The sequence below is a fragment of the Cyrtonyx montezumae genome, unplaced genomic scaffold (assembly GCF_038088225.1).
Source record: "Cyrtonyx montezumae isolate F1298 unplaced genomic scaffold, pur_monq_1.0 scaffold_7, whole genome shotgun sequence".
Lineage (NCBI taxonomy): Eukaryota > Metazoa > Chordata > Aves > Galliformes > Odontophoridae > Cyrtonyx > Cyrtonyx montezumae.
Window position 1 is genome coordinate 12,454,605 of NW_027072078.1, and position 27,563 is coordinate 12,482,167.

General features: G+C 40.8%; 1 protein-coding gene across 2 annotated transcripts in view; it reads right to left on the reverse strand.

The window, feature by feature from the left end:
- SP3 (Sp3 transcription factor) overlaps positions 1 to 27,104 on the reverse strand; it is a 29,839-nt gene extending 2,735 nt beyond the window's left edge. The window contains exons 1-6 of one of the 2 annotated variants that reach the window (XM_065751417.1): positions 27,012 to 27,104; positions 26,546 to 26,670; positions 26,256 to 26,366; positions 15,845 to 15,935; positions 14,573 to 15,739; positions 5,550 to 5,742 (exon numbers count right to left, since the gene is read on the reverse strand). In XM_065751417.1, the coding sequence (XP_065607489.1) occupies positions 5,550 to 5,742; positions 14,573 to 15,739; positions 15,845 to 15,935; positions 26,256 to 26,366; positions 26,546 to 26,670; positions 27,012 to 27,018 (1,694 nt within the window). In that variant the 5' untranslated portion in view covers positions 27,019 to 27,104. Of the gene's footprint in view, positions 1 to 5,549; positions 5,743 to 14,572; positions 15,936 to 26,255; positions 26,367 to 26,545; positions 26,671 to 27,011 lie in introns of both variants that reach the window. The other variant, XM_065751415.1, reaches the window with a different exon arrangement.
- Positions 27,105 to 27,563: the final 459 nt, after the last annotated feature.

Here is a 27,563-nt window from a genome sequence, read left to right on the forward strand (position 1 = left end):
GATTTTGACAACTGGGAGGAGAACAGATGGGACTTTTGGCATCTTGGGGAAACTTGAGAAGCAGTCTGGAGTTGTAGAGTAAGCACACTAACCTATATATTTCCACTACGAGGAGTGGCAGTGAAATAATTGATCTTGCTGATATTTACATTAATTCCTAGGTATTTCAGAAATAAAATTCCCAACAGTGAATACATCACTAATAGACAGTATAATCCAGACTACTGAGCTTGATGCCTATTTTAAGACACTCCCTAACTGAAATACTAGGTGATCAATTAAGGATAAGCACCTAATACAAAAGAATTATTATTAAGATTTTATTTTAAATAAAACCACCAGAAAGATAAAAGCTTATGAAGACTCAGAGAAAGAATAGTCCAGCCAGTGGAAGGCTGTTGCTGAAAGACACTCTTCCAGGGATCAGATCTGGCTGACAATGCATCTACACAAATGGTAAATGCTGGTACATAGGAAGAAACTGAAAAACGCAGCCAAGAATCACGCAACCTTACTAATCAGCAGTGTTAACCTCTTAACAGTACAAATGAATTCTAAAAATCACAAACTTTGGCACTTCTTCCTCTATGACTGGTTATAGAATATTTTTTCCTTACGTTATGGTGTTCCATTCCCACTCAATAGTCCAGTATCTGACTGAATTGTCAAGTAACCATAAAACGCAGATTCTCATCCCTGAATTCATAGCATCACTGTTTTACATCTAATGTCATCTACTGACAGAAGAGATTCTGCTCATCTCTTTTTCTGTTACTGCCCTCAATCCACAGCCTCACAGAAAGTTCATGTGTCTTTTCCAGCTTGTTTATAAATTCTTTGCAAACAATACTCTGACATCTGACCTGACATCTTTAGTTCTTCCGTCATAATTATACTGGCGAGTATTGGCTTGACTTAATGCATTTTTTTTTCTCCTCAGAAGTCGCAAAAGAAGATCACTTATTTGGATGAAGCACTGCCTTTTTTACATCTTCTACTCCAACTAAAATGTCCATTTATGGTAGCGTATGCTATATCTAAACTGTCACGTTCATGTTCTTCCCTGGGCGCCCCTCAAGTCAAGACTGAAAGATAACATCAACTCTAATGTCAGACATTTAGCTTTGTACTATGCCACCTACACAAAATCTCAATATTCATTAAGCTGAGGTTCAGCCAATCTCAAAGATATTTAGCAAAATGTCTTTAGATTGCCCCATTTTCTAATTCCTCAGCTTCTGCATCACACAAAATTCAGAAGTTTCAGAAGCGTTCATACTGCAGCACAAAGCACCCAACTCTCCAAACTCCAAGGAAAAAAAATGTTAATGCCCTTTTGTCCCACTGCAACCAGCTGCCCAGTTCTTGGGCTCATTTTATATTCATCTCATGTTTAAGTTCTAGACAGTCCTTCTTCAGGTCTTCTTGTTTGGTAGCTCAAAGCATCCACCAACTGCATAACCAACTTCTATGGCAGTATAGATAGGCAAACCCATGTCTCTTTTCCACTATAAGATCTTGGTAACTGAGAGACTTCCTCACAGAATCCCGCTATCCTGCATCTTACATGGAGCAGGACCGGCAATGAAACTCTACGAAGTCTCTGTGAATTATAGCAAGAAGTCTTTCTGCACTGGAATATCTTTCTGTACACAGATTTATTTATTTATTTAAATATTTGGATATTTTATCCTTGCATGTTCTCCATGTTATATTCCTTCCTTCCATAATAACAGAATCATGTGAGCTAGACAGAACCTTTAAAGGCTATTTAGTCCAACCCCCCTGCAATGAACAAGGACACCTACAGCTAGATCAGTTTGCTCAGAGCCCTGTCCAGCCTGACCTGAATGTCTCCAAGGATGGGGCTGTCCTTCCACGTCTCTGGACAACCTGTGTCAGTGCCAGTTTCTTGCACAGCAACTGAAACGTTTATTTTTTTTTTAAACTTTGCATGATACAGTACGTAAATGTGGCACATCATATGAAATAACAACTAAATTTTGTTAAAATAACCAAGAGTCCAAAGTCAATCATACAAAGCTGCTTAACTGAACCTTTAGTCTAGAATGAAGGAAACCAAGGTTCAGCTCACAGTCAGCTTCGATGGTAGAGCATATATAATTCTGAGCACACCACCTAAACTGTAAGGGAATTCTAGTGGAAACCTGAAGTCCAAAGCAAAGGGAAGGTTCAGAACTCACAGAATGAAATCCACAAGACTACTGTGAATGAGTTATTGAGTGTACTTACAGTTCCATACAGGCATCTGCACGTTTGCTTCATGTGTGCTATAAAGTGACTGGATATGAGCCAGATTATGTCTGGACACTCTGCAGCTGTGACAGACTGGCACCGTGCCTTAACACGTCATACTAAGAGACCTTTCCTGTTGCACTGGCCAAGAACCATCATCACCAAGTAAAAAGATATGACTCAGACCTACGCCTCCAACTGGAGTCTTGAAATCAATTAACATCAAAGTATTGTAGTGGCAGATTTTAGCTTTGTAGGGATCAGAAACCAGAATGCAATGATTTTCATAGGAGACACCTTCATCTACTTAAGAAACCAGACTTTTGTCCAGGAGTATTTCTTGGAGTAACATTAAGTATAGATCCAGACAGATACGGATGCTTGAGGCCATAAAGTTTTAATTCACACACTCACAACATCACCCTCTTTGCTTCCTATTTTCTCTTCTGCCACATACAATAATGGTAGCAATGGCTCTCTGCTTCACCAAACTGGTACAAACATAAATCCCTTTGACGACTACAATTTGTTCTAATTCAAGAGTCAGAAAAAAACCACAAAAAAAACCCCAACCCTCAATTCCCCTTCTCTTCACCAAAAAAGACAAGAAATGCCAAAACTACAGCAACACAGAAGATGAAATTATGATGAAGTCTGTGTATGCGAAGCCATATACTGTCTTCCTACCTCATTCAGTGCACTGGAGGGACAGCATTCATTGAGCAAACCACCACTCAGCTTTCTCATGCTGATTTAATCCATTTTCTTCATCTTGCTATTTACATATTTAAGTATCATTTTAAATAGAACTATTAATTTCCCATGTGTTCTTGTTGCAAATCATAATGCATTAATGTTACACAGTATCTTCATTGTGGCATTTTTCAACTTTTCAGTTTTGCAACTTTAACATCATTTTAACACTAAATGCTATCTGAAAAAAAACGAGGAAAGCAAATGTTCTGTTGCTTAGAACTCCAGAAATCATTGTCAGAAAGACAAAACAACTTTGAATTTCAGCACTAGAGGAAAAATAAACAGTGTGGGAGCAACAGAACACTATCGATTTATACCAAACAGGAAAAGAAAACATTCCTCTGATGGTTTTATTCCTTTTTGCTAGACTCTGGAGGAGTTCTGAGCGGAAGTATATTCTGATGAGAAAGTTAACTCTAGCAGCTGTAGGCATTTTCACTCTGTTTCCCAACCACTGTCTCCTTCACTATCCAATTTCTATTACAGTCCTAATTCTTCTCAGATCCTGACTTCCTGTCCTACTTTTCCGCTTACTTCAGATGTTTGATGTGTCTCAGTCCTTCCTTAAAACAGTTTTTTACGTAGTCTCATCTATCTTGCCACTGCCATAGATCTGGCTTCAACTCCTTCCTTGATTCCAAAGTGAGTTTCAGTCAAACTTCTCCAAACTTTCAGAACCATCCCTCAGGAAGACTTTTTCTCTAGAGCTGCAACTTTAAAATTTGGTGTCATAGCAACTCCACTTAGGAGTAAGAGGATTTTGAAGTAGAGATGCATCTAAATTAAAGCCACTCCATCCTGGAATAAAGAGTGAGAAAGACAGATGATATGAAATCCCTATGGTTTATAGGAGTGTGGTGTTCGTATGTAACACTGTCAAGCTTTTCTCCTAGACTGAAGCAAATCTCAATCTAAGCTGTCTTCCAGACAGATCTTCAGAGCAAAGTCAGTGATCACCAAGAACTTTGAAACCTGGCACAGACATTTTTATGTACTACATGTAGGAACTTAAAAAAAAAAAAACAACAACAACAAAAAAAAAAAACAAAAAAAAAACCTGATGTACAAAGATGCTATGACTGTAAACCACAGACAGCACCAATACATTCATTTGTGATGAAAACCTATGAAAGTGATTTTGTCTTACCACAGAATTACCAAGTTTGGAAAAGACCTTCAAGATTATCTAGTCCAACGATCCACCAACGACCAGTACTTCCCCACTATACCACATCCCTTAGTACAACATCTATATTTCATTTCTTGAACACCTCAAGGGACAGTGACTCAACCAATCTCCCATTCCAGCTCCTGACCACTCTTTCAGAGAAGAAATTTTTCCTAATATTCAACCTGAACCACTAACTGTGTCTTAAAATACTTTTTATTTGACATGGCTGCCTAACATATTACTTCCCTATGCTTGAAAAGGAGGTATCTACAACATATAGACAGGAAAAAAAAAGAGGCTTGACAATAGAAATTTTAAGTGAGTGTTTACCTTAAGTTCTTAAAGCCATGAGCACTCACAGGTTCTTAAAAAAGAACTCAGTAATTTACAGTATAATTTCATTTGGAAAGAACCTCTGAAGGTCATGTAGTCCAACTCCCAGGCTCAAAGCAGGGTCAAACAGATCACGGCAAATGTAGCCACATTTGCTCCAGTTTTTTCCCAGTACTCACAAAAAACAAGACTTCCATTTTTTATAACAAAGTATTATCAAAATTAACAAATTTTAGTATACTCCAAAGAAGTCTTTGCACAATTATATCAAACGCAAGTTAGGCTAAATACTTTCACACACAAATGGCACCCAATATCCCCAACTTCCTCTCATATCCATAATCAAAATGTTTGAAATGAAGTGTTTTAAAATAAAATAAAATATTTCTAAGAAAGAAGAGCTGAAAAAATACTTTAATGATATACAGAATGATAAAACAAAGACTCCTTGAGAGCCCTGAAGTCACATACTAATAACAATTTAGTATTTATATTTGCCCTATCTACAATAAATTTGACTGCTAACAATCTGTCCATTTAAAAAATGTTATTTAGATCTAATATACAATCCTGTTTTTTCTTAGGAAACTAAGAAAACCAGGATAACTGTTTATATAAGACTCCAAAGCAATCAAACTGAAAAAAATGCTCAATCAGTGATGAAATGCAGGAATATGTTTAATCAAGCCCTTGACAAATGACAGAAATCCAATCACAGATATGCATATTCCAAAATACTTCATTTTCGTATTATTTAGAGCCACATTCTACTCTACTCACTTGTACTAGTTGGAATCTAACTCCAGGCTTTTCCAGTTGGAGTTATTTACAGAGTAACTCAGAAAGGATGGAATAATCTTTCCTTCCATCTGCAAGCCCAGAAACAAAGGCAGCAGCCCTTCAGTGCATAAGCTCTTTTGCATAAGCCCATAGTTTTCTCTTGCTCTAGCCAACTGTTGTCAACCAACTCTTTTTTTTCCTCACTAATTTTTTTCATCATTACATGCACTATATCACACTACATGTTACTTACCTTCCACCACCTTCTTTGCAGTTGGGACACGTACAAGCTACTCGTCGCAGTCTTTTTCCCTCTTGATGTGGTTGGTCCCCTTCCTCATCTACCACCTGTACTCTCAAATGTGTTAGATCATTGGCATTCAGTGTAGAATCACCACTGAGCTGCCACTCTTCCGGATCAGGCTCCTCTTCTTTAATCCTAATATCTGAAGAAAAGATGAAACACAGATCCATAAGAAGCCCATTAACTAGAGAAGGAAACCATAATGATCAAACATTTTTACTGTTGAGAGAGTTATGTCAGTCAAAAGTCAACATATTTTATTGCATACTGACATTGCTTCTGTGCCCCTGTAACCTGTAAAATATTTCAGAAGTTTATCTTGCCATACATTTAAAAGTTGAAGACATGCTACAACAAAGCATTAAACATCAAATCTGAACCATTCCTGGTGCATAATGCTGACACGTGCAGGATTCTGTTTGCCTGAAAGATAGGAAAACCTGAGGAACAAGAGGTTGGATAGAAGTTAAAAAAAACAAACGTGTTTAAAAAGTAAACACATTTTTCAGTTGATCCGGAGTAGCTAGTTACGTTTTTACAGGACTTCTCAGTTAAAGTGACATAAACACCTTTTATAGCTGATCTTCAATCAAATGTGTCAGTATGCACTGTGACAAATAAAATGAAACAATGAATAAAATAAGAAGTTTTGACCTAAAAAAAAAAAAACAACAAGATATCTAAGGAATACAAACATAGAAAAGTCACTCCTTTGACCCTTTTTCCCCTCCTCACCTCAAATTTAAAGTAAAAACAACTACTCATAGAGAAGACAACATTCAGGGAAGAACATTGTTCAGCATTAGAAGTAAACACAGTACAAACCTCTTTAAGGTTATTTTGAGCTAGTAGGTCAGCACAGTTTGCACTTTCATAAATGCAGAAGTCTCTCAATTCTCAATTCAGAGAATGTGTATTCATAAGCATGTGAACTCTGCCTCCCCATCCCAAACAAGCATATCCCTAAAACAGGACATGCCTAAGGAAAAAGGCAGAATATTCTACAAGTCTTTCATCTCAGCTCACCTAAAAACATGGGTGGAAAACCTAAAAGCCATGAGACAAAATTTACAAGACCAGTCTGAACATTCAAGGTAAGTGTTTGTCAGAAGCACGTAATTCAACTAAAAAAGTAGAAGACTACATTCATGTCGTTAAAAACAGAAGGACATGCTCTTATTTTCTACCATCACTATGATGGCATAACTGAACATAAACATCACACAGCTTATTAATTTGTAGCATAACTTAAACAGACCAATCTCAAAGAATAAGTGTTACATATTGGATTTAATACCATCAACAGGTAATGAGCAGCTATCAGCTGTTGCTTTGAGCATTTTCTGGAGAGCAATATACAGCTACAGAGCATTCATTCTGTTTAATCCAAGAACCAATTACAATATCACAGTATCCCGTGAGACAACTATTTTATCAAATTTACATTTTAATAGGAACACTTTTCCCCTTCAAACACTCCTCTGGGTTCCCAATGAGTAGAAAGTCTATATCTGTATTTACAGAAGCAAACAAAAACAGTTTCTAAATGTCATTTTAGATAAAAAGCTGAACCCAGCCTTTTCTCAGGTTTAGCACTATAGTTGTTTTTTTTTCCCCAGTGAAAACAATTAACTACTGGCACAAACTAGTACAAATGCAAGCCATAAAATGTTTGGGACCATTCTCTCTTTTTTTTTTCTTCCTCTTTTCTCTGAAGCTTCCAAGTAAAGACCATACATCTTTCTGGATGCATTTTGAGATTGATTACTCTGCAAAAGTGACTCTATTAATAAACATGTAGGTTTTCATCCTTAACTCTAACACCACTCAAACACTGAAACCTTAACCAAGCACTGTGGCAATCCTAAACTCTTTCTGGGAATCAGTGCCTCAGCTATCATGACTACAATGAAGCCAAAGCTGAACAAATTGCATTATGAAACAACAAAAGCTGTGCTGGATCTGATCACAACTGACATCCTGCCCCTGTAAAGATGAGAAAATAAGTTAGTGATAAGACACAAAGAGTGATAATTACCCACTCTACCTTCCCAGTCACCTCAGCACTACTTTAGAGACAAAGGATGCAGCTACACAAAAATTTGCTTGGTGTCAATAAGGCTTAAGTCCAGCCTTTCCTAACATTGTAGACTGTCATGCTTTTAGATGCATCTACGTAATAATTTGGAAAAAAATGCCAGGCTCTGAGCTGTAAGCACACTCACTTTTGCTGACTCTTTGTGTGTAGCAACATTAGCATAACTACTGCACTAACCATTTGCACATTCCAAAGTCACCTGCATACTAGCTGAGAGTCACCACTACACTAAGCTCACCATTTCAGACTGCAACACAACTACTAGATTTGTATAAGGCACAAATCTAACTTTTGAATCAACAGAGAAAAATTACACTTTATATCTCAGAAGTGATATATTCTTTACAGGGCACCAAGAATCAGGAAAAAAAAATACACAATTAAGCATATCAATAGATGCACTTATGGCAGCTTTAGAAAAAGGAAAAAGCCACACTGACTCTTACACAACTGGGCACGTAATAGGAATTCAAATGCAGTGAGATGCTAAGGCTGTCAGCACAGGCATGTATGTGCCACAAAAAAATTACAAATCATCTTCTCACTGCTCTTTGGGACTAGATATGCTGATCCCTAAATGTTATAACAAACTCACGCAAGCACTGGTAAAGTTAAGGCAACTTTTCTTTTTTTACCAGTTAACGTTAAACCCAGGCAAAAATGAAGGTCACATCTGCCTTACTACAATTTTCTTTCTGTGCTTCCAAATTTCCACCTAAAATTTTTGATCTACCTGTCTCTGCAGAATGTCACAGGGGTACCATCAGTATTACCTGTAGTTGCCTGCAACCATGGTCTTCAAGTTCAGCTCTTTTTCCTTATTGCTGAAACCACCCTGCCTTTAACTCAACTATGTTTTACACATTCTTGATCTGAGAAGAATACAGTTGTTCAACTGAAAACAGATTTTGCTGCAGCACTACACATACCTTCACACCAGTCTCCTCACAGCATCACTAACTGACTGCAGTTCTGATGTCTCGTAATCAGTCGTGCCTATTCAGTTATTTTTACAAATAGATAATTCTTTTCCCACTTCTCCTAAGAAAAGAAAACAGATGTGAATTGCCATCTCCCTTCCATCTTCTTGTTCACTTGGCTTTCAGCATCCTCTACAATGCAACCACCCTTCCTTCAATATCACTGAAGTACAAACACCAGTACTTTCCAGTGCCAAAACACAAATTATCATTAAAGAACAGTTACCTTACAGTAACTGCAGTTGAGCTGCATCATCTACAGATTCTCAAAAGTTTTTATTCTTTTTAGCTATCTGCTGTAGCATACCCCTATTTTTTCCTTACTTCTTACTATTGTAAATATAAGAGGGGATCACTAGAAAGAGGGAAGAAGAGCCAATCATACTCAGCGTAGAAGCCAAGAACTGCAGAAATAGGTAAGGAAAGCAGGAACACACAGAATTCTGGATCAAATATTCCTGTATAAGAGTACTGGAAAGCTACCAGGGTCAAATGACAGAATTGTCAGCAACAATTCATAAAGTCAGAACTGTTAAATATGGTAAATATTCTGTTCTTTTTTTACATTAAAGACAAGTAATTGTCCTATCACTGTCTAAGAATTAAATGCTTCCCACTGACAATAAGTCAGCAAGATGCTTAAAAAAGAAAAGCTACTAAAATAAATACTTAGTAACAGATCAACAGATTAGGATAATTTTCATTCAGTAATTTTAAAAGAAGGCTGAAGAGCTTTTTGCAGTTTTAATGCTGTAAGCCCTGGATCATGTGAGTGCTTCAGTAGCTTAGGAAAAAAGCTAGCACTGTGGTAAAACAGTAAAAGGATAAACAAAGACTCAAGAATCAGGGAAAGAATTAATGCCATTCCTAAATGGCATTATGGGAACTGTGAGGTGCAGAAGTTTTTGTTGTTGCTTTTAAATAAATGCCGACACCATTCCTGATAAAATATACTTGAGACTTCTGCACAGCAAGTGACTTACTAGGATACAGTAAAACATTTTGATTAAGAAAATCTAACTATAAAATGCACGTGGAGTACATGGATTATAAAGCAGCATGATGTTTAAATGCAAATTGAGAACTATCACTTCTGAATGACAAGGAATAAAGAGGACATATCACTGACAATGCACATTTCTTCCTCCTTTCATCCTTAGAAATTACTACCTTTTGAGACAACATGCCTTTTACAAGCAGTATTCCCATACTGACGGCCCATCTACAACTCATCATCCAAATACAGATGCATCAAGAACTTGATCTTCATTCAGGCAATTGGAACTGTGATCTTGGTGAGCACTCCCAGCATTATGAAAAGACTGACAGTGTCCTTGCTATAAACTTTATACACTTTTGTATGATCCAGATACACTAACAAGTTACCTTGAGAGACGAGAACCAAGGTACGTGAATCTGTGAGCAGGGTCAGAAGAACAGCGTACAGAACCTGAAGCAATGGACCTAAAATTATGAGACTGCACAAAGGCAGAAAAAGGGTTCCCAGACTTCTTCTTAAGCTAAAGCAGTAGTAGAAGTAAAACCCCAGGCCTCTGACTTAAGTTACTTCCCATACATCCCCACAGGTTGAAGGGAGTTTTTTTCCTGTTTCATGATTAACTTGTAAAAAGGATATTTGAAAAATGAGCAAGGAATCAATATTCGAAGCTGGATAATATCTTGCTTTATGAACATCCTAAAATATAGATAGGATAGCCCAAAAAAGATGTCATCAGATGGAATTATTTACTTAACATCATTGCTTCAGTTTACCTGATGAAATTCATGAAATTTTTTAATGACCAGATTCAATTTCATGTTAACACGATGTCCTTCTCACAAAAGTTTGCCAGAAAGGATGCTTTAGAAGAACTGCAAAACTGAAAGTAAATTAATAAATTATAACCAAAAGACTGAAAACAGCCAAAAGTTCTGGAGGCCAATACAAAGCTATGCTTCAAGTAGCATTCTGCACCATTTTGCAGAAGCATTAAAATAATGAAATGATAATCCCAGCAAATAAAATTGTAAATACTACATTTTCAACTATGTTTGAGGGTTTAGAGTGTATAACCTAAACAGATGTTAGACCTCAGCCTCACAAGACACCAGCGGATAAGAGAGAGATCATCTGTCACTTTAGCAAGTATTCATGTAGGCAACTATTTACCTAGAAAACTGCCAACTTTTCTGTTGCCAGATTTATAATAGCTAAATTATTGCATCATGATAATGACTTCACGTTCTGACAGGACAAACAGCCAACTACTCCCATTCTCTATCAGCTAGTGTACACTGATCAACAGGCATGGCTGTAAGCTTCACTGGCAGCAGGCAGATGAGTCCTTAAGCAGCTGCACATAATCCTGCAATGTAAAAGCCAGAAAGAAAGATGTAGAAACGAAGACCTCTTTTGGCTGGACACTTGAAGATAACTCTTGAAAGGGACTCCTCTGACTTTATTTCAACCATAGACCAACGTGGAAAACTTGTTGTTGTTTTTTTATTTTCAAATAAATTAATCCTCCAGCTGGGTTGACAAGCAACAAAGTTCCCTTTCAGGCCAATGCTACTTCTTTTCAGGTCACTTGCTCCTGTCTTCAGATGCTACTGGAACCATCAAAAGGTGTATTTAAAAGAAAAATCCAGCTTCTTACAAAAAAAGTGAACAAACCTAGATCAGACCTGGTATAATTGAATCTTTTTTAGGAAATATTCAATCAAAAATCATGATTCGGTACAGTACTAAGTTAGACACAATTACAATTAGATTTGGATTAACACCGCTAACTGTTCTTGTTAAAATTATTTCAAATTGCCAAATCAGGATCAGAAACGCAAACCAAGAGAATACATCTTAGCACTCTGTATTTTTCTGAAAGAAATGTTATGTCACATAAAACATTTGAAGTCTAAATCTGTAAGTATAGAAATAAAAACGAATACCTTCCTTGAACAGGTGTGTTGCTAAAGAGTAAAATGAACTGTGCTCCTAATGTCTCTTTTAGTTACAGACAATGCAGTATTTTATTACAATAAAAGAAGCAGGCTACTAAACACTTTTTTCAGGCTTCACTCCCTCCCAACACAGGAAGACTGAAGCCAAAATATCAGTGAAGCTATCTCCTCTCCAGAGTTCAACACAGATACTATTTGATGACAGCTATTTGCTCTGAAAAGAAAAGCTAAAGAAAGTCCCAGTTAAAACTAACCATACCCTTCCCTTCTCCACCTCATGAAAGCACTAAGCACAAAAAGATGGAATATGAGCTCTAGTAAATGGCTTAAGATAAAACAAGCTCATGTAAAGCTTTTCCACAACAAACTCGGTGCAATGAACATATCTCCGTATATACCCCTGGTATATAGACAGACAATTTGGTAGAAGCATAATTACTGGACATTTTTCAAAGAGAATTGTACATTTACAGGAGAAAACTATTAGCTTTGTATTAGGGCTGTGATGACTTTCCATTATGTAAGCAAAATTGAGGCTCGTGGGAACAGGGAGCATGTCCTCTACTGATGACCTGCAAAGCAAGGCTTAGAAGAACTCTTACACAAGACTCCAGCTACCAGCACCCAAAAATCTAACCTTCAGTTTTCACAGTTAACTGAGCAATCTATATTATTTCAATTTCAAATAATTACCAGCTATCTCTGATCAAAGACTAGGAATACATTTGTTTTATTTTAGCTTCAAGTAGAACATTTCTGCTAAATGAAAAATAGAAACTACAGCCTATTTTTGCAGCACAAGTATTATTTTCAGTGTTTTTTTTACGTGCACTTCACTGAGATGGGATAAGAACATACAGGGAAATCTTTCCCATCTTACTTCAAAACTTGTTGGTAGTTTGCAGAAAAGTGTAATCCATTAACCTCTCAACCCTTGGCTTTAGCTTCTCTCATTCTGCTGTCTTTTCCACGCATCTTCCCCATTTAAATTTAAAATTAGTTTTCCCCATCTGCAGGTGAAAGGGCAATGTATTTACCACAGGGGGAAAAAATAAATAAATAAAGATCATTTCACTATCTCCTTCTATTTGGGTATTTATTCTTCAACCTGAAGAAGGGAGCCAGATCACGTTGTAAAAAAGGATAAAAAAAGGAGATGAACATCACTGAACAAAATTATTTTTGACAACCTTGATATAGGCAAAATACCACATCCATATGGAAAAGATGCTGAAGGTCAGCCACAGTTCCTTCAAAAATGCAAGTTTCCAGTAATATTAAACAGAGACCAACTGAACCCTCCCAACATTTATGGGATGGAAGTTCTAACACCTTCCAGTCTGTGTATTATTCCTAGGCAAGTAGGAAAAGCATCACTAGAAATCGCTGCCCTGTCTTTAGTATAACCAGGTGTCACTTTGAATATATGAAATGTGGTTAAACGTGCAGAAGCAACAGAGGAGTCACAAAAACTACTGCCCAATTTACTCACTCACATTCAAACATGAAATTCTTTATAATACAATACAGCTCACAAATGCCTGATGGAATTCCCTTACACTTGATTAGGAACGAGCATTAAAACATTCTCAAGGAATGTCAGTTTACAAACTAATGCACACTGTTGAAAGCACACTCCTCTGTTGGATGCTGCTGTCTAGAAGCCAATGAAGAGCAGGCTTATCTAGGTCTGGCTAACTTCTCCTTGCTATGTCCATAATACAGAAGTCACTTCTGCAACAATAAGTACTAGAAAGACATCCCAACTATTATATTACATTGCAAAGGAAAAAGCAAGCTTCTGATACAGAGAAACAGCAATAACTATTATAATCACTAGGTCTCAATTCATCAGCTCCTTTAGACATCTTTACTTAATAATGCATTCTGGTCACCTGCTTAAATAGGCATACAAAACGTTTATGCCTTATGGTAACACATGTGCTTCAGAACCTTAATGCAACAGACCTTTAGATCACATAATTATAATGAAATAGTGGTTTTCAAGCTACTTTGTGCAGTATTTCCCTCCAAAATTACTTCTGCTACCCACTCTGCCCCTCATAACTAGCCTGAGCACAACTCCACAATGATGAGATCAAACCGTTTCTGATACAACAGCAAGTCTTGAACCTCTATTAGCTCCTTTCTTTTAGGAAGCTATGCTCTGAAATTCAGAATACACTGTATCACATTAACAAAAAATAAACAAGCATGTTTATTCTTTCACTGCATTATGAAATTGCTGTTTAAAAAAAAACCATTTCTTAACTGCTTAAAGAGAAAAAAGACACTGTGAGGTTCATCATTAACAGCTGTACATTCTGAAACATAATGCAAATAAGCTGTACTGGAAATTCATGTATGTTCTTAAGACCTCCATTCTAATATTCACATGCCTGTTTCACTTCTGCTTACAGTTTTGTACATCCTGGTTACAGTGACCATAAATCAGCAGGAAAGGAATTTAACAGAACATTAGATTTTTAACAGCCCCTCAGAGAGACCACAAATTTTCAAAAAAAAAAAAAAAAAAGAATGGTAAACAAATATTTGCATTTTCCATGAAAAACTTGACCTTTACTGTAAGGGTAAGGTAGGTTATGTCCTGCAAGTGTGGTTGATAGTTAGGTATATCCAGCACTAAAATTCAGTACCTAGGTTTTCTGCATTGTAAGACTTACAAGTACTAATAGAAGTGTAATTAATAAGAACAGTTGAGAGGCAGAGGAGCTCCTGCTAAAAGCCATGGAGCGGGAACACCATGACAGTTGTTTCTTATGGAACAGTATTTTCATATAAAGTCTATTATTACTTTAACCCACTGCATTTTGTAGGCTTCTGCAGCAAAACAATAGCATTACAATTACCATGATTCAAACCAACTACGTACAATAATAAAGAACAATTTTCTGCAAAAAGAGTAAAATAAATACCTGCAGGACTGCCAGCATTTTCTCCTTGATGCAGCTGAATACCAGCAGAATCTATAGAGTTTACTGTAACTGTCTGTAGATTTGGCAACTGAGCAGTGCTTAGACTAACTGGAGTTGATGTCAGTGCCCCACCTGCTGCAACTTGACCAAGAGTGAGAGTCTGCACAGGGGTCAGAGTTATTTGTTGACCAGGTGCATTCTGAATTTGCAAGTTCTGCAAATTCTGAACTCCTTGCACTTGAAATGTCTGCCAGGTTATCTGCCCAGAAGGGGTCACTGTTTGTGCCTGAATTAAAAAAGTTCCAGGATTCAGCTGCAGTTGAAGATTCTGAAGAGCCTGTGGAGATATACTCTGACTTGCTTGCACACCGTGGATTGTCTGTTGCGTGATACCTTGTACAATCTGGGCTTGACTGGTCGGCTGCTGAGACTCTTGAAGCTGTATGTGTTGTACAATTGGCTGTGCTGTGGAGACCTGAATATTCTGAGCCTGCGTATCATCAGCGACTGATGTCTGAATGTAATTTCCCTGAAGATCAGAACTGTGAACTTGACCACTAGTTGTGGTCAGGTTGTTTGCATTTTGTTCCAATATACTTGAACTGTCTATGGTAACGGGCAATTGTGATGAAGATGATGTTGGCACAAACAAGTCATTATCGGTGGCGGTTTCTGTAATTTCAGGAGAAACTTGCTCACCAGTCCTTTCAGAAGTGTCTGAACTATCCATGGCCTGTCCAGTATTTATCAAGTGCCCATCTGCATTAATGCCTGCTGTCATGGTTTGAGAACCACTGCCAAGTCCCAGAGAATCGAGATCAACACTATTGATGGGTACAAAAGTAATATTTCCTGGCAGTCCAAGAGGGACGTTAGCAACTACCTGTGCTTGGCCAGGAAAAGACGAACCACCAATTGCAACTCCCTGAACCTGGACTTGACCAGACTGCGATAAGATATTCTGAATATTAGTTGAAGGTGATCCAGAGGCAATGATGGTTTGATTAGAGCCGGGAATGATCTGAATTTGACCGGTTTCTTGATTTATGCTGCTATTATCAGAAGAGGCTGCAAAGCCAAGTTGAACTTGCTGACCATCCGCTGTCTGGATCTGGGGTATTACTTGGTATTGTACGTTAGACACTGTACCATTCGACGAATCTGATCCTGGTGCAACAGAAAAGATTTGTTGATTTTGCAAACTCTGAATAGGAAGGACATACTGCCCACTTGAAGTTACTGTGGCAGCACCTGGAATCTGTACTATATTACCAGCTTCATCCTTTATAGCGGTAGGAGCTGCAGACAAGACCTCCCATCTATGTGGAGTTCCTGCTAATTGCACAGAAGCCAAATCCCCTGTCTGAATAAAAAGAAAAAAGAAAAGAATTAAAACAAGAGACATACGGATTACATGCTAGAACAATCATGCAATTCAATACTAGAGATCAATACGCTACCAAAAAACATGCAGTGCAACCCACATAAACAACAGCAACAGGATTAGAACTACAAAATACAAACTTTGTAAGTGAGCTAATGCCTAAATCAGGGTAACCAACCTGTAGTCTGTGAGCTGCATGTAGCTTTCAAACAGATGAAATACAGCTCCTGTGCCATGGCTACATCAGGTGACCAGCAGCAGGGTTACTCTGCATGGAGGCTGCTGGGTAATCCAAACCCCAGGCTGTCGGAAGAAGGGAGCTGGCAGGGGCTGCTAAAGTTGCCATCACCATGATGCCCTGGGACTCAGCTACTCTTCTTACCTAGCCTGACACCCATTGCACAGCAGAAGAGGAATTTTTGCAAAGCTAGCATTGCCTCTATTGCTTAGAGCTCCATTGCCTTTTGACTCTGAGTTACATATGGTGCATTTGTGCACACTGCGACTCTCAGCAACACAGTGTCAGGAAGAAACTTCAGTTATATGGTTGGAAAGCTTGTTATGCATAACACAAAGTCTTAGCATTTATAAACATATGTGAACTACTGTTTCACTATGCAAAAAGGCCTCTAATATTAAGGATTTTTATACCAAAATCACAGTTGGATTAGACATATATATCTGTTTGAAAAAAAAAAATCTTTGTTAAGTTGGAACTAGAGAAAAGGTCAGTGTTTCAGAACAGATCCTCAGATGACTAAAGAATGAACAACGTACAGATTGATGTAATATGTTTTTGCTTCTTATTCAGAAGAATAAAGAAAAATTCCCAACTTACCAAAGCAATCTTTTTCAGAATAAAGTATTTAGACTGAACTTCCTGCAGTGTTTAGCACAGATTTGTGGAGTCAATCAATTCTGTATTGTAAACAACCATAAATTTAACAAAGATGTATTTAAGTTCCTTCTCACCAGTACTACTGCACCACAGTAAACCAATGGAATAATTTAACATTTAGCAAAAAGTAACCTGTCTTAAAACTCATTACTCTTTAACTGCAAAACAAGTTTTGTCTCCTTGGCAGAGCCCACAGCACATAGAAAGAAAAGATCTATCTTGCCCCTCCTGCACTGATCCCATGGTCACTGCTGTCACACTGTACCAGAGCATATTGCAGCTTCCCTCTAAACCTGCATGCCAACTTCCTTTAGAGTAAAACCAGGGTGTGGAAAAATTTAGTGTACTGCTTATCCTTCTCAAATATGGCACTGAGATTTAATTTAGCCAGCCAGAATAAATCCCGTGGCATGCATCAGATAGAATTTACTCCACAATGCACACAGGGACTTCATCACTTTCACTTTCTTATCCTGTTTAGAGCTGCATGCCAAAATGTTTACATAGACAAACAATACTTTTTAGACTAAAGTATTTATTAAAAAATAGTTTGACTGTGCTTGGCAAACTTCTTTTCCAGTAATACAATCCACCATCTTGGTTATAAATTCCTCAAGAGCTATACAAATAACAATATTCAATAAAGAACACAAGCCTTCAATTTGCCCTGAAAGATATATGTAGTCTTTCATGTAGTTTATTAGTAAATAGAGAACATCACCAAAACAAAACTAATTTTATAGTCTTAATACCTCAAGAAGCAGAAAGGAAATTAAATAAATAAATAAATAAATAAATGAAAAAAGGGGCCTTGGTCATCTCATTTTACTGTTTTCTTAATCTTTTACACTCATCAGCCTTTCCTTTGAAGACCACATTTTCTATGTCCTTCAGCATTTTAATCTCATGATCTAAAAGATTACAAAAACAGTTCTGTAATATTCCATACCACACCATCCCATCTAGATAAATGCAAAAAAAACCACCAACATTTTCTTCTACTACTCCATTAGCTTTATTATCTTGTGTTTAATATTACTTCCACATAGGTACTGGTTGCTGAAATACTGCTAAGGAAGTTTGCAACTAGTCAATCTGCTAGTACACATATATTTATCAGCATTTATGGTAAAGATTTTTATAAAAGGCCCATAGAAGTCGTAGGTAAACAGCATTCAGAAAATATGGAAAGCAAAAATATGATTCTAGGTTTGATGTGTGTTATTAGAAACGTGGAACGTAGTGTGCTGATATTAACTGTCAGAATAAGTGAGCAATACATAGAAATGCAAACACACAATGATGTACAAGGGTTGCTCCGAAAATACTGCCTCCTATTTTATTATGTTAGTCCATGACATCAGAACTGGATGTGGGTGGTGTGGCAACAGAGGCTGAACCTTCCCACAAGCATCTCATTACATGTTGTAACTGTGTGACAGATGGCAGCAAAGGGGCATTCAGACAAAATGGCCCCTGACATGGAAGTTCATATGAAGCAAACGTGTGTCATCAAATTCCCCTGTGAGGAAAAAACTGCACCCACTGACATTTGTCAGTGTTTATGCAGACCAAACAGTGGATGTAAGCACAGCAAGGTGGTGGATGGTGCAGTTCAGCAATAGAGACAGTGGGTTCACTCCAATGGTATAGATTTTGATAAGCATAACATGCAGGCTCTTATTCCCAGCTGGTGAAAATGCACAGCTGATGAAGGTGACTATACTTAAAAATATAGCTGTGAATATGTTCTATCAACAGTGTAATTGTGCTCTTTGTAAGCGTTGTATTTTCCATGGAAATAAACAGGAGGCATTACTTTCAGAGTGACTTATTTAACTCCTTGCTGATTTAAGATTAGGTACAATCAGATGTTGAATGTTTAGGTGGACTGACTTAATAAGAAACATCATGTTCGTATGTACTCAGAGGGAACCTGTATCCTTCACAGTACAGAAATTACCTACTTCATTCTTCCTCTCCCCCCCCCAAACACGTGCTAATTTACATATCCCCATTCAATGGTCTCTGCCCATTTCACACCTTGAGATGCTGTGAAATCTTCCCCCAAATGGAGAAGTTAAGAATGGCCATACATCCGGTTAAGAAGCTACTGGCATTTCATGCATTACATGTAGCATAATACAGTTACTCACACGTTGCCCTTAGAGCTGCCTGCATCTGAGCCTACCAGAAGAACCACGAGAGAGGGGCAAAAAAGAGGGTGAGGTTTTGAAGAAACGATCTGCCAGCTGTCAAAATTACTAGTATTACAGCTGTATGATAGAAAAGAGTATTTGAGGATGATCTCTAACCTCAACTGGCCATCATCCTGTAGCAACAAGTAGGATTGTTAGTTTTCTCAAAGCTTCCTGAGCTAGTAGGACACTTCTTGGGCTCCTTTTCTTACTAAAGGGGTAGTCATCTTTCATTGCACCCTCAAGCAATTTAAGAATTACTGCAGTAACTCAAAGTTCTACCATTTAGTGTAAGCAGTAACATTTGCAGCCCACTCACTCATCTTTACAGCACTCCTAAAAAAAAAACTTGTTTCCTTGCTGTCTCTCAGCCACCTGTAAAAATCCCTCAAGACTATAGATAAAGCAGCAACTCTTTTCCTTATCAACTGATATCCAAGCAGCAGTTACTGCAGCTGTTCCTTTAAGAGAAAGCTGAGCAGTGGCAATCCACAGCCTGTGTGCCAAGAGGCAGGGACAGGGACTCAAGTAAAGCTCAGTAGCAGCACTGCTCAGACAAGCCAACAAGAACTGGGAGCAACTGGGAGTTCATTGGAAGCAGCATCAGGAAAAAAGAAACAGCAACAGAGCAAAAAGAGAAGTTGGGGCAAGGCACAGGAAAAATTAAAATCAAGTGATGGTTCCACCTGAAGAAAGGTCAAGTACCACCAAAGAACAGAAAGCACAACTGCTATTCAGCCTGTCTTTGGTTGTTTAACAAGCCTCGTTTAATTTCCAGGCAGTGGAACAAAGAGATCTCTCTGAGCCAGAACAGTCACATTCCTTTTTTTTTAAAATATTATTTTTTAAGAGAAAATTAAAGCAGGATTAAGTCAAATGTTCACAGAGATAAGAAAAACAAATACAGAAGATAGAATACCCTTAAAAAGTACCCTAAAGCACGTTGATGGAACTTGAGGTAAAAATATAAACCTGTAAAAACTATAAAAATATAGAACATCCCTCACCAAAGTAAAGTCACACCGGTATTCACAGGGATATGTTATAGACACCTGCATTTCAACATCCCAAATGTGGCCAACCAGACATACATAACTAACCAGCAGCATCCTGCAGCTAAAGAACTCCCAGAGTTTATCTGTACCAGTCTGTGGTGAACTGCCCTTTGCTACAGTTTTCAGAAAGTCACGGTAGCCCTATTCAGGCCTGGAAAACGAATAAGGGCAAAAGTAGGAAGCAGAGGAAGACAGATGAGTCAGGAGGAGCTCCTGAACATGTAAAAACCACGTGCGTAATGAACAAGATTGGCCAGTGCCTCATCCAAATTATAGTTTTGTGAAAGAGTAAGGGCTCTAATGCATGAGTTTAATACCATGTGTTTACCAAGCTACAGTAAACTATCTGTGCATTCTTGGGTTATTACAAATACAAGACAAAATGCACTTGATTCAACTCTGTCATTAAGCTATGAGCTAACACATTCTGTTTTGTACTTGCCTTAGGTTAAAAACACGCACAACATCAGTTACTGTGGTTCAAATGACACAAAGCTGCTAGTTAAAGCAAATAAATTCTTTTTTATGTTTCAGAAGCACTCAATTCAGAGAAATACATTTTTCCAAATCAAAACTTCATGAAGAATCAAAGAGTGTTTCAGGGAAAGAAAATGTTGCCAGGGGCTGTTTAAAATGTTATTTAGAAAAAAAAAACCAAACCAATCCCTATCAGGTGAAGCACATTTACAATTGTGTCTCATGTAAGGAAGGTTCATGTTGTTTTGCTTAAGATGGACAACTGGGCTCAAAACTTGTAGCAGTTTTCTTTTTATCACCAGAAGTCCAGAACCTGCTTAAAATAAGACAATACACTGACCGTGACATAGCAGAAACTAGAGTGCTGCAGTATAAAGGAATGAGACACAGCAACAAGGCACCAGTTCTGAGCAGACTGCATGTAAATTCCATCATTAATATCTAGATATGTATTAACACTTATGTATATGCATGCCAAATAGAATTCTGAGTAGAAGCTTGCATGAAATTTTCCTCACGGTTTCAAGCTCTGCCAAGGACAAGAGACAAAAGGTAGAAATTAAAATATAAGGGAATCTGTTTGAAGAATTGTTTGTTTATTTATTTGGTTTTTCCACTGTAACGATGACCAAATGCTGCCAAAAGTTGTCCTGAGAAGTTGCGGAGTCTCCATCCTCAGAGATATTCAAAAGCCAGTAGACACAGTCCTGAACAATCTGCTGCCAATGACACTGCTTTGAGCAAGGATGTTGGACCAGACAACTTTCAGAGGCCCCTCCCAACCTCAACTGTTCTTTGAAATGCTTCTGTGAAATCTCTTCCCATGTGAGCTTAAGAACCAGTGAGATCTTTTTGTTTTATGCAGTTTTAAAATATGAAAATGTTGTAAAACATACTTATATACTTCCTCCAAGAGCACAAAGAAGACTAAAACCAATTTCCAATTTTTAAGAACATAATTAAAATCTCTGGCAGAAGAACTTCTATACTTGGTTCTGACCTAACATTTCAAAGACATAATTGGAAAAGACAGATCAAAGAACATTTTAAAAGGTGAGTTTCTAGACAGCAGCAAAGGAAACAAAAAGAGTTAGGAGCACTTTCTACCTGAAACCCCTGTTTTGCAGAAGTGTAGAACAGAAAGAAGCAAGACAATCCCAGGAAGGCTTTTCCATAGTGGATAAACACATTCTAGTGCATCTGTTCACCTACAGAAACCTACCATCAGGAAGCTCTATTATCATCCCTACGAGAAAATGAATACAAAAAAAAAAAAAAAAGGAAATAGGAGCTTCCTCAAAATATGAAATATGATAGAGGCCAGAGAGTTGAGAAGTATGGATAACTAATGTCAACACTGATCCACATTTTTTGCCTACTGCAAAGACCCTCACATTTCTTTAACGTATCAGCACTATCACTAGCTCCATCTAGAATGAGAGTTGCTCCTCAAATTGTGTTCTAAGGCAAAAATACACTGGAATCCTAGATTTCCATTAATTTCTGTGAAATGCTAATAATTCTAAAGCTGAAGATATACCAAAGCAGCCTCACAACACTCCTTTATTTGCAAAGGATACAAAGAAATGAATTGTCTAAGGCACAGAAATGATACTTCCCCATATTGCTAATTATTAACCTCTCCAATTGGTTTCTACATCTTGTTGGTAAGTGACAGTACATACGAATCATTCCCTCTTTTTTTCAAAAATAAAAAATAAAAAGAAAAGTCTACCAACTCAGTGAAGCCTGCAGTGCACTGTCAGCAACCACCTACCACAATTGGGGCAGTCAACTCTGACAGCTCCCATTCTTTGGCAGCTGTCAGATCCAACAGCTTTCTCTGCCAGCCTGCCACTTCCAGCCCTCCCAACCTACACTCCCATCAGTCTTGCACTCTGTCCTCACCTATCCCAGTCATGCCCAGCACAGCCATAAGAATGACCCCTGGGAGTTCAAGAGCACCTCTTTTGTTCTGCATTGCAACAGAAGAGCACAACACAGTCGGTTACCATCCAAGCTTTGCAGCTTCTAAAACAACCATCCGATCACCTCAAAATCATTCAAGTGATCATCTAGGCTTTGTTAGACTGAAATTTTAGAATGCTTTCTCTTTTGTTTTCTCCTCTCCACATGGCTGCATCATTTCCCACATTGCCTCATCTTTTCACTTAATGAAAAAATCTCTGTAAATGTTTAAACTGGAACAAAACTAGAATATTTATTACTAAATGAAAAAGAAACCCAGACATGAATATTTAAGAATAACAAGAATAATTAAGAGTTATTAGCCAACGATGAACAGTGAAAAAAACAAGACCCTTTACAAGAGCAAAGCTTCTCAGGCTTCAAAGTCCCAAGGGAGAGAAAGACATTCACAGAGGTCAAAATAGATGAGCTGTCATTTCTAGGTTAGCCAGCAGGGCACCCCATCTCAGCAAGACTTTTCCACACACCAGCAGGCAGCAGTATTTGAGAGGAAGTTTCCACAGCAAGCATTTGAACAAACCCTAGATACAGCAGTACAGCAACGGAGGAAAAGATTCCCAGGTCACCACAGGCCACAAGCTAAAGGCCATCCACATTAAAACCAGAACTAAGCAAGCAGAACACAAAACACTGGCGACAGATGACCACAGACAGGGCAAATCATACTTGCAAAGACAAAGGTGAAAGACCACAGTCTCCATCAACAAAGACAAAACCAGCAGTAACGCCTGCTAATTTTTTTTGTTATCCAAAAGTAAGCACAGCTCTAACCAGAACCCTGGGCAAAGCTGACAGCCTTGTGAGCTAGAGATGCCCTCTCCAGTTCCGTCAAGGAGTTTAATTCTCTCAACTATCTTCACTTGCTTTCTGTACCAAGCAGTTGCCACTTTCATTAGCCTTTTTACTTCCACTCTAATCCTTGACTAGCCCATAACGGCGGTGACCAGCAGGCCTGGGCTCAGGTACTGGGAAACAGAAGCACAGAAAAATTTCATTTGGAAGGGACCTCTGAAGGTCACGTGGTCCAGCCCCCAGGCCCAAAGCAGGGCCAACGAACTCACAGCAAACACGGCCACATTTGCTCCAGCCCTTTCCAAAATCCCAGACACACGATATTCCCTGCATTCCTATGGGATTTTTGTTCTTGATTTTAAATCATTCTCTCAGCCTCCTGGGGTACAGCTGCAGCACACCACTGGAGCCAGGAAGGCAGCGTGCAGTAACTGGCTAGTTCAGCATACTGGCTCCAGCCGCACTGTTTCCTAACAAGTGAATGTCAGTAAAGCATTAACAAAATAACTACAACACAGCACTGCTATCCTTATACATAAAAACTTTTCAACTGCTTCTAGAAGCAAAGACTACTCATTAATCTTCTACTACCCAGTTCTTGGATTGAGAATTCTACCAGACATTTAGCAGTTGGGACAACCCAGGTCTTAAGATTCAGGGAAAGGACTACCACCCAGATGCCAACTTTGGCAGCATCACACATATCAAACTGACCTACAATGCTGAGGAAGGGAAGACCACCACAAACCCCATGGAGACATGTCCATGCCCAGGCGTACAGATCTCATTTTCCCTACAAATTATGAGGTTACCAACAATTTAAACTTTTTTACCTCCTCCCTCGATGTCCCACCCCCTAGCAAGTCACATTCTGGAGATGAGAAATACCTGTATGCCACTAAATCCCTTTTGTCATTCTGTTTTTCACAAGGAACATGTTTCAGGGATCCACTCAACTCACTCCCCTCCCTTAATTAAACTCATCTTCATTCACTCCAGTGTCCAGTTCAGCAACTGTTGGCACCTCCTTCAATTTATATTTAGAGTTTATTAAAATACTTTTAATCATTCGTGAAAAATGTTGCAGGAGCAACAGAATGGTTCACCCTAACTCAAAGCAGGTTTGCTGGAGAGGCCTATCTGCATGTATGGAGAGCAGTAAGTCTGTATTAGTACTGATTTTAACTAAGATTTTGACCTCTTATAAATTGCTCCTCCATGGCCTTGAAAAGTACCTTATACATAAGTATAACAACAGGAATGCAGAAGTGCTACTTCAAAATCTCATCACCCATTCCAAACTATCAGGAACTATTTGTCATATCCTGTTCTAGTGCCTTCAAACCATTGTACCACGCCAAACAATAAACCCATCCCCAGGATGCACAATTCCAGCTTCAAAAAGAGAACATCCTCAAGATAGGCACAGGAAAGTAAGCTACCACTTCAGCATCATTCATTTTCTAATGTGTATGTTTATGCAAGAGACAGAGCCAACACCTAGTCTCACACATCTGCTATTATGAAACAAATTTCAGAAACAGTAAAAGGCCGCTGCTTAAGCACATAAACAAGCACAGGAGAAAGTAGGGCTGAAAGGAAGAAAGAACTTCAATATATCTTCACATTCCACTATTAGGCTACAATGTGCTTCGTTCCCTTAAACAGCTACTGTGCTTCAGTTTCCCCTCACATACAATAAGCTGGAACACAGAGATGAAAACAGAAAGGTTAGCACTCCACCGTTTAGCAAGCTTAGCTCTGTCATTAATGTTTCAATGCTTAAAATAAATAAATAAATGGCTGCCAAAGCCACGTGGTCCACCACTAGACTGCTTTGCAGGTTTTTAGCTCCAATTTGCACAACCCTGAAAACTGAGACCACAAACCCCTGAAAGACTATTGTACAGCAAGTTTAAAGAAAACCAAACCAAAACAAAAAACAAAACAAAAAAACCCTGGAAATTCGCTTTAAGGGAAGAAAATAAAGGGGAAAAAAAAGAGCATTTTTGCTGGTTTTCCTTGTAAGCAAACAAACGAGAAAAGGCCCTGCAGAGGTATTACAGGCCATCTCCCATATCTCCCAAGCTTTATCACAACCTTTCTACAGACATTTCGCATGCTCCCTTCTACATACACCTTTAGATACTGTTTATTTTGAGACGCCCCACCTCTACTAACGTTAGGAGCCTAAGCCAAAAAGAGAGAATAGGTCGACCGACTGGGGAAGGAGCGAGCTTCCATCAGGCTTTTGTTACCGAGACGCTAAGCTAGCCCACATGCGGACACATCCCTAGCTGCGAGCTCCATCTCATCGCGCACGGTCCCAAGGTCATCGCGGCTCCTTCAGAGCAGACGGCACAGAAAGATAAGGACGGAAATTCGGTTCGCGATAGGAGGGACCGCATGGTAACCGCATCTCGAAAACACAGCGTCGACACAGGAAGCAGCTCTCCGCCGCCGCGCTAGTTCCTAACAGCCATTTTACTGCTAACGACATCCTTCCCGCCAGCCGCCTTCATTTTGTGCCTCCGCCCGGCGCGGCTCCGGCTCCGGCTCCGGCTCCCGGCCGCGGGCTGCGCCCAGGTGGAGGTGGGGCGACCCCGAGCTCCGGGCACCGCCGGGTCCGGCAGCTTTCCCGCCTGCCCCCTGGTTCGAAAGTCAATGGCGGCGGGGGTGGGGGGAGCCAGCCGCCCGCCTCCTCCCGGGAGCCCGGCTCCTCCTGGAGAGGCAGGGGAGCCCGGGGACCCCTCTCCTGGCAGGTCGGCCCTGCGATCGTCCCTCCCCCCGGGCGGGCAGTGCCGCGCGTCCCGTCCCTCCCCCCGGGCGGGCTGGCTGTGCCGTCTCTCCCCCCGGCAGGCCGTGCGAGAGCGGCGGGGCGGGCACTCACCGATCCGGCAGAGTGAGAGGCAGCGGCGGCGGCCTCATCCTCCTCCGGCGACGGCGGGCCGATCTTGCTGCAGGTGGCCGCCAGCAGAGCGAGCGGTGACGGCTGCGCGTCCTACCCACAGTGGGCGGGTTCAGGGAGAGAAAGTGGGTGGCGGTTAGCGCGGGACGGCGGCCGGGCTCCTCGTAGACGCGCGCACAGGAAGCGGCGGCGGCGGCACCGGAGCCCGCGCCCGCTCGCAACGTGTCACCCGGGGGAGGGGGGGGGACCGGCCCGGCCGGGCCCGCGCTTACCTGGGGGGCGGCCGCCGCGGCGGAGGCCGAGGCGTTGCCGTTGCCGTGCTGCAGGTACTCGCCGTGGCCGCTGCTGTCCACGTCCAAGGCAGCCATTTCCTCTTGTTTCACGGGCTGCTCGGGAGCTGCGGGCACGGCGGGGAGGGGGAGGGGAGCGTCACTGACGGGAGCGATCACCCCCTCCTCCCCTCCTCCCCTCCTCCCTCCTCCTCCTCCTCCCCCCCCCCCCTAACCCCGGCGCTCCCCCCGCCCTCCCGCACGGAGCCCTCCTCCTCCTCCTCCTCCTCCTCCCCGTGCTGCTGCCCCTGCCCCTCTTCTCCCTCCTCCCCCTGCTCCTCCTGCTGCCGCTCTCAGTGCCGCTCTCGCCTCGCTGCCGCGCGGACGCTCAGGGGCCGGAGCGGGGGACGCGCAGGGCCGGAGCAGGAGCGGGGAGCCCCGCGGGGCGGCTCGGTCGGTGCGTACGTACCGGTCATGGTGCGGGTGCGAGCGGACGGCTGGCGGGGCGGATGGCGGGCGGGCCGGCTGGCTGGCGCGCAGGCCCTGCGGGCCGGGCTAGGCGGCCGCCGCCGGGGACATGCTTATTGTGCTCACGGGCTGAAGCGGCGGCGGCGGCCCGAGCCTACTCCGGGTTTTTTTTTCCTATTTTGATTGACGGTGCGGGAAAGCCGAAAGGTGGGGCTTGCAGCGGGAGAGGGGGCCCGGCCGACACCGCCGCCCGCCCGCCCGCCTGCCAGCCCGGAACTCCCGCCTACGCCCGCGCGCGCGCGCTGATTGGCTGCGTGTCGGCGCCAGCGCTGCTCTCACTGGCCGTCCGGCTTGCCAGTCACTCGCCGGGGGCGGGGGGGGCGCCTCGCGCCGAGGCGGCTTCCTGTTTGCCGGGGCTGGTGCGAGGAACAATGAGCGGCGGCCGCGGCCTGGCGCGCCCCGCGCCTCCGGGGCACCGCACGGCGGGGACGGGAACGGGCGAGAGGGGGTCGTTCGGAGCCGTCGTCCTCCCGCTGTGCCCGAGGGCGGCGGG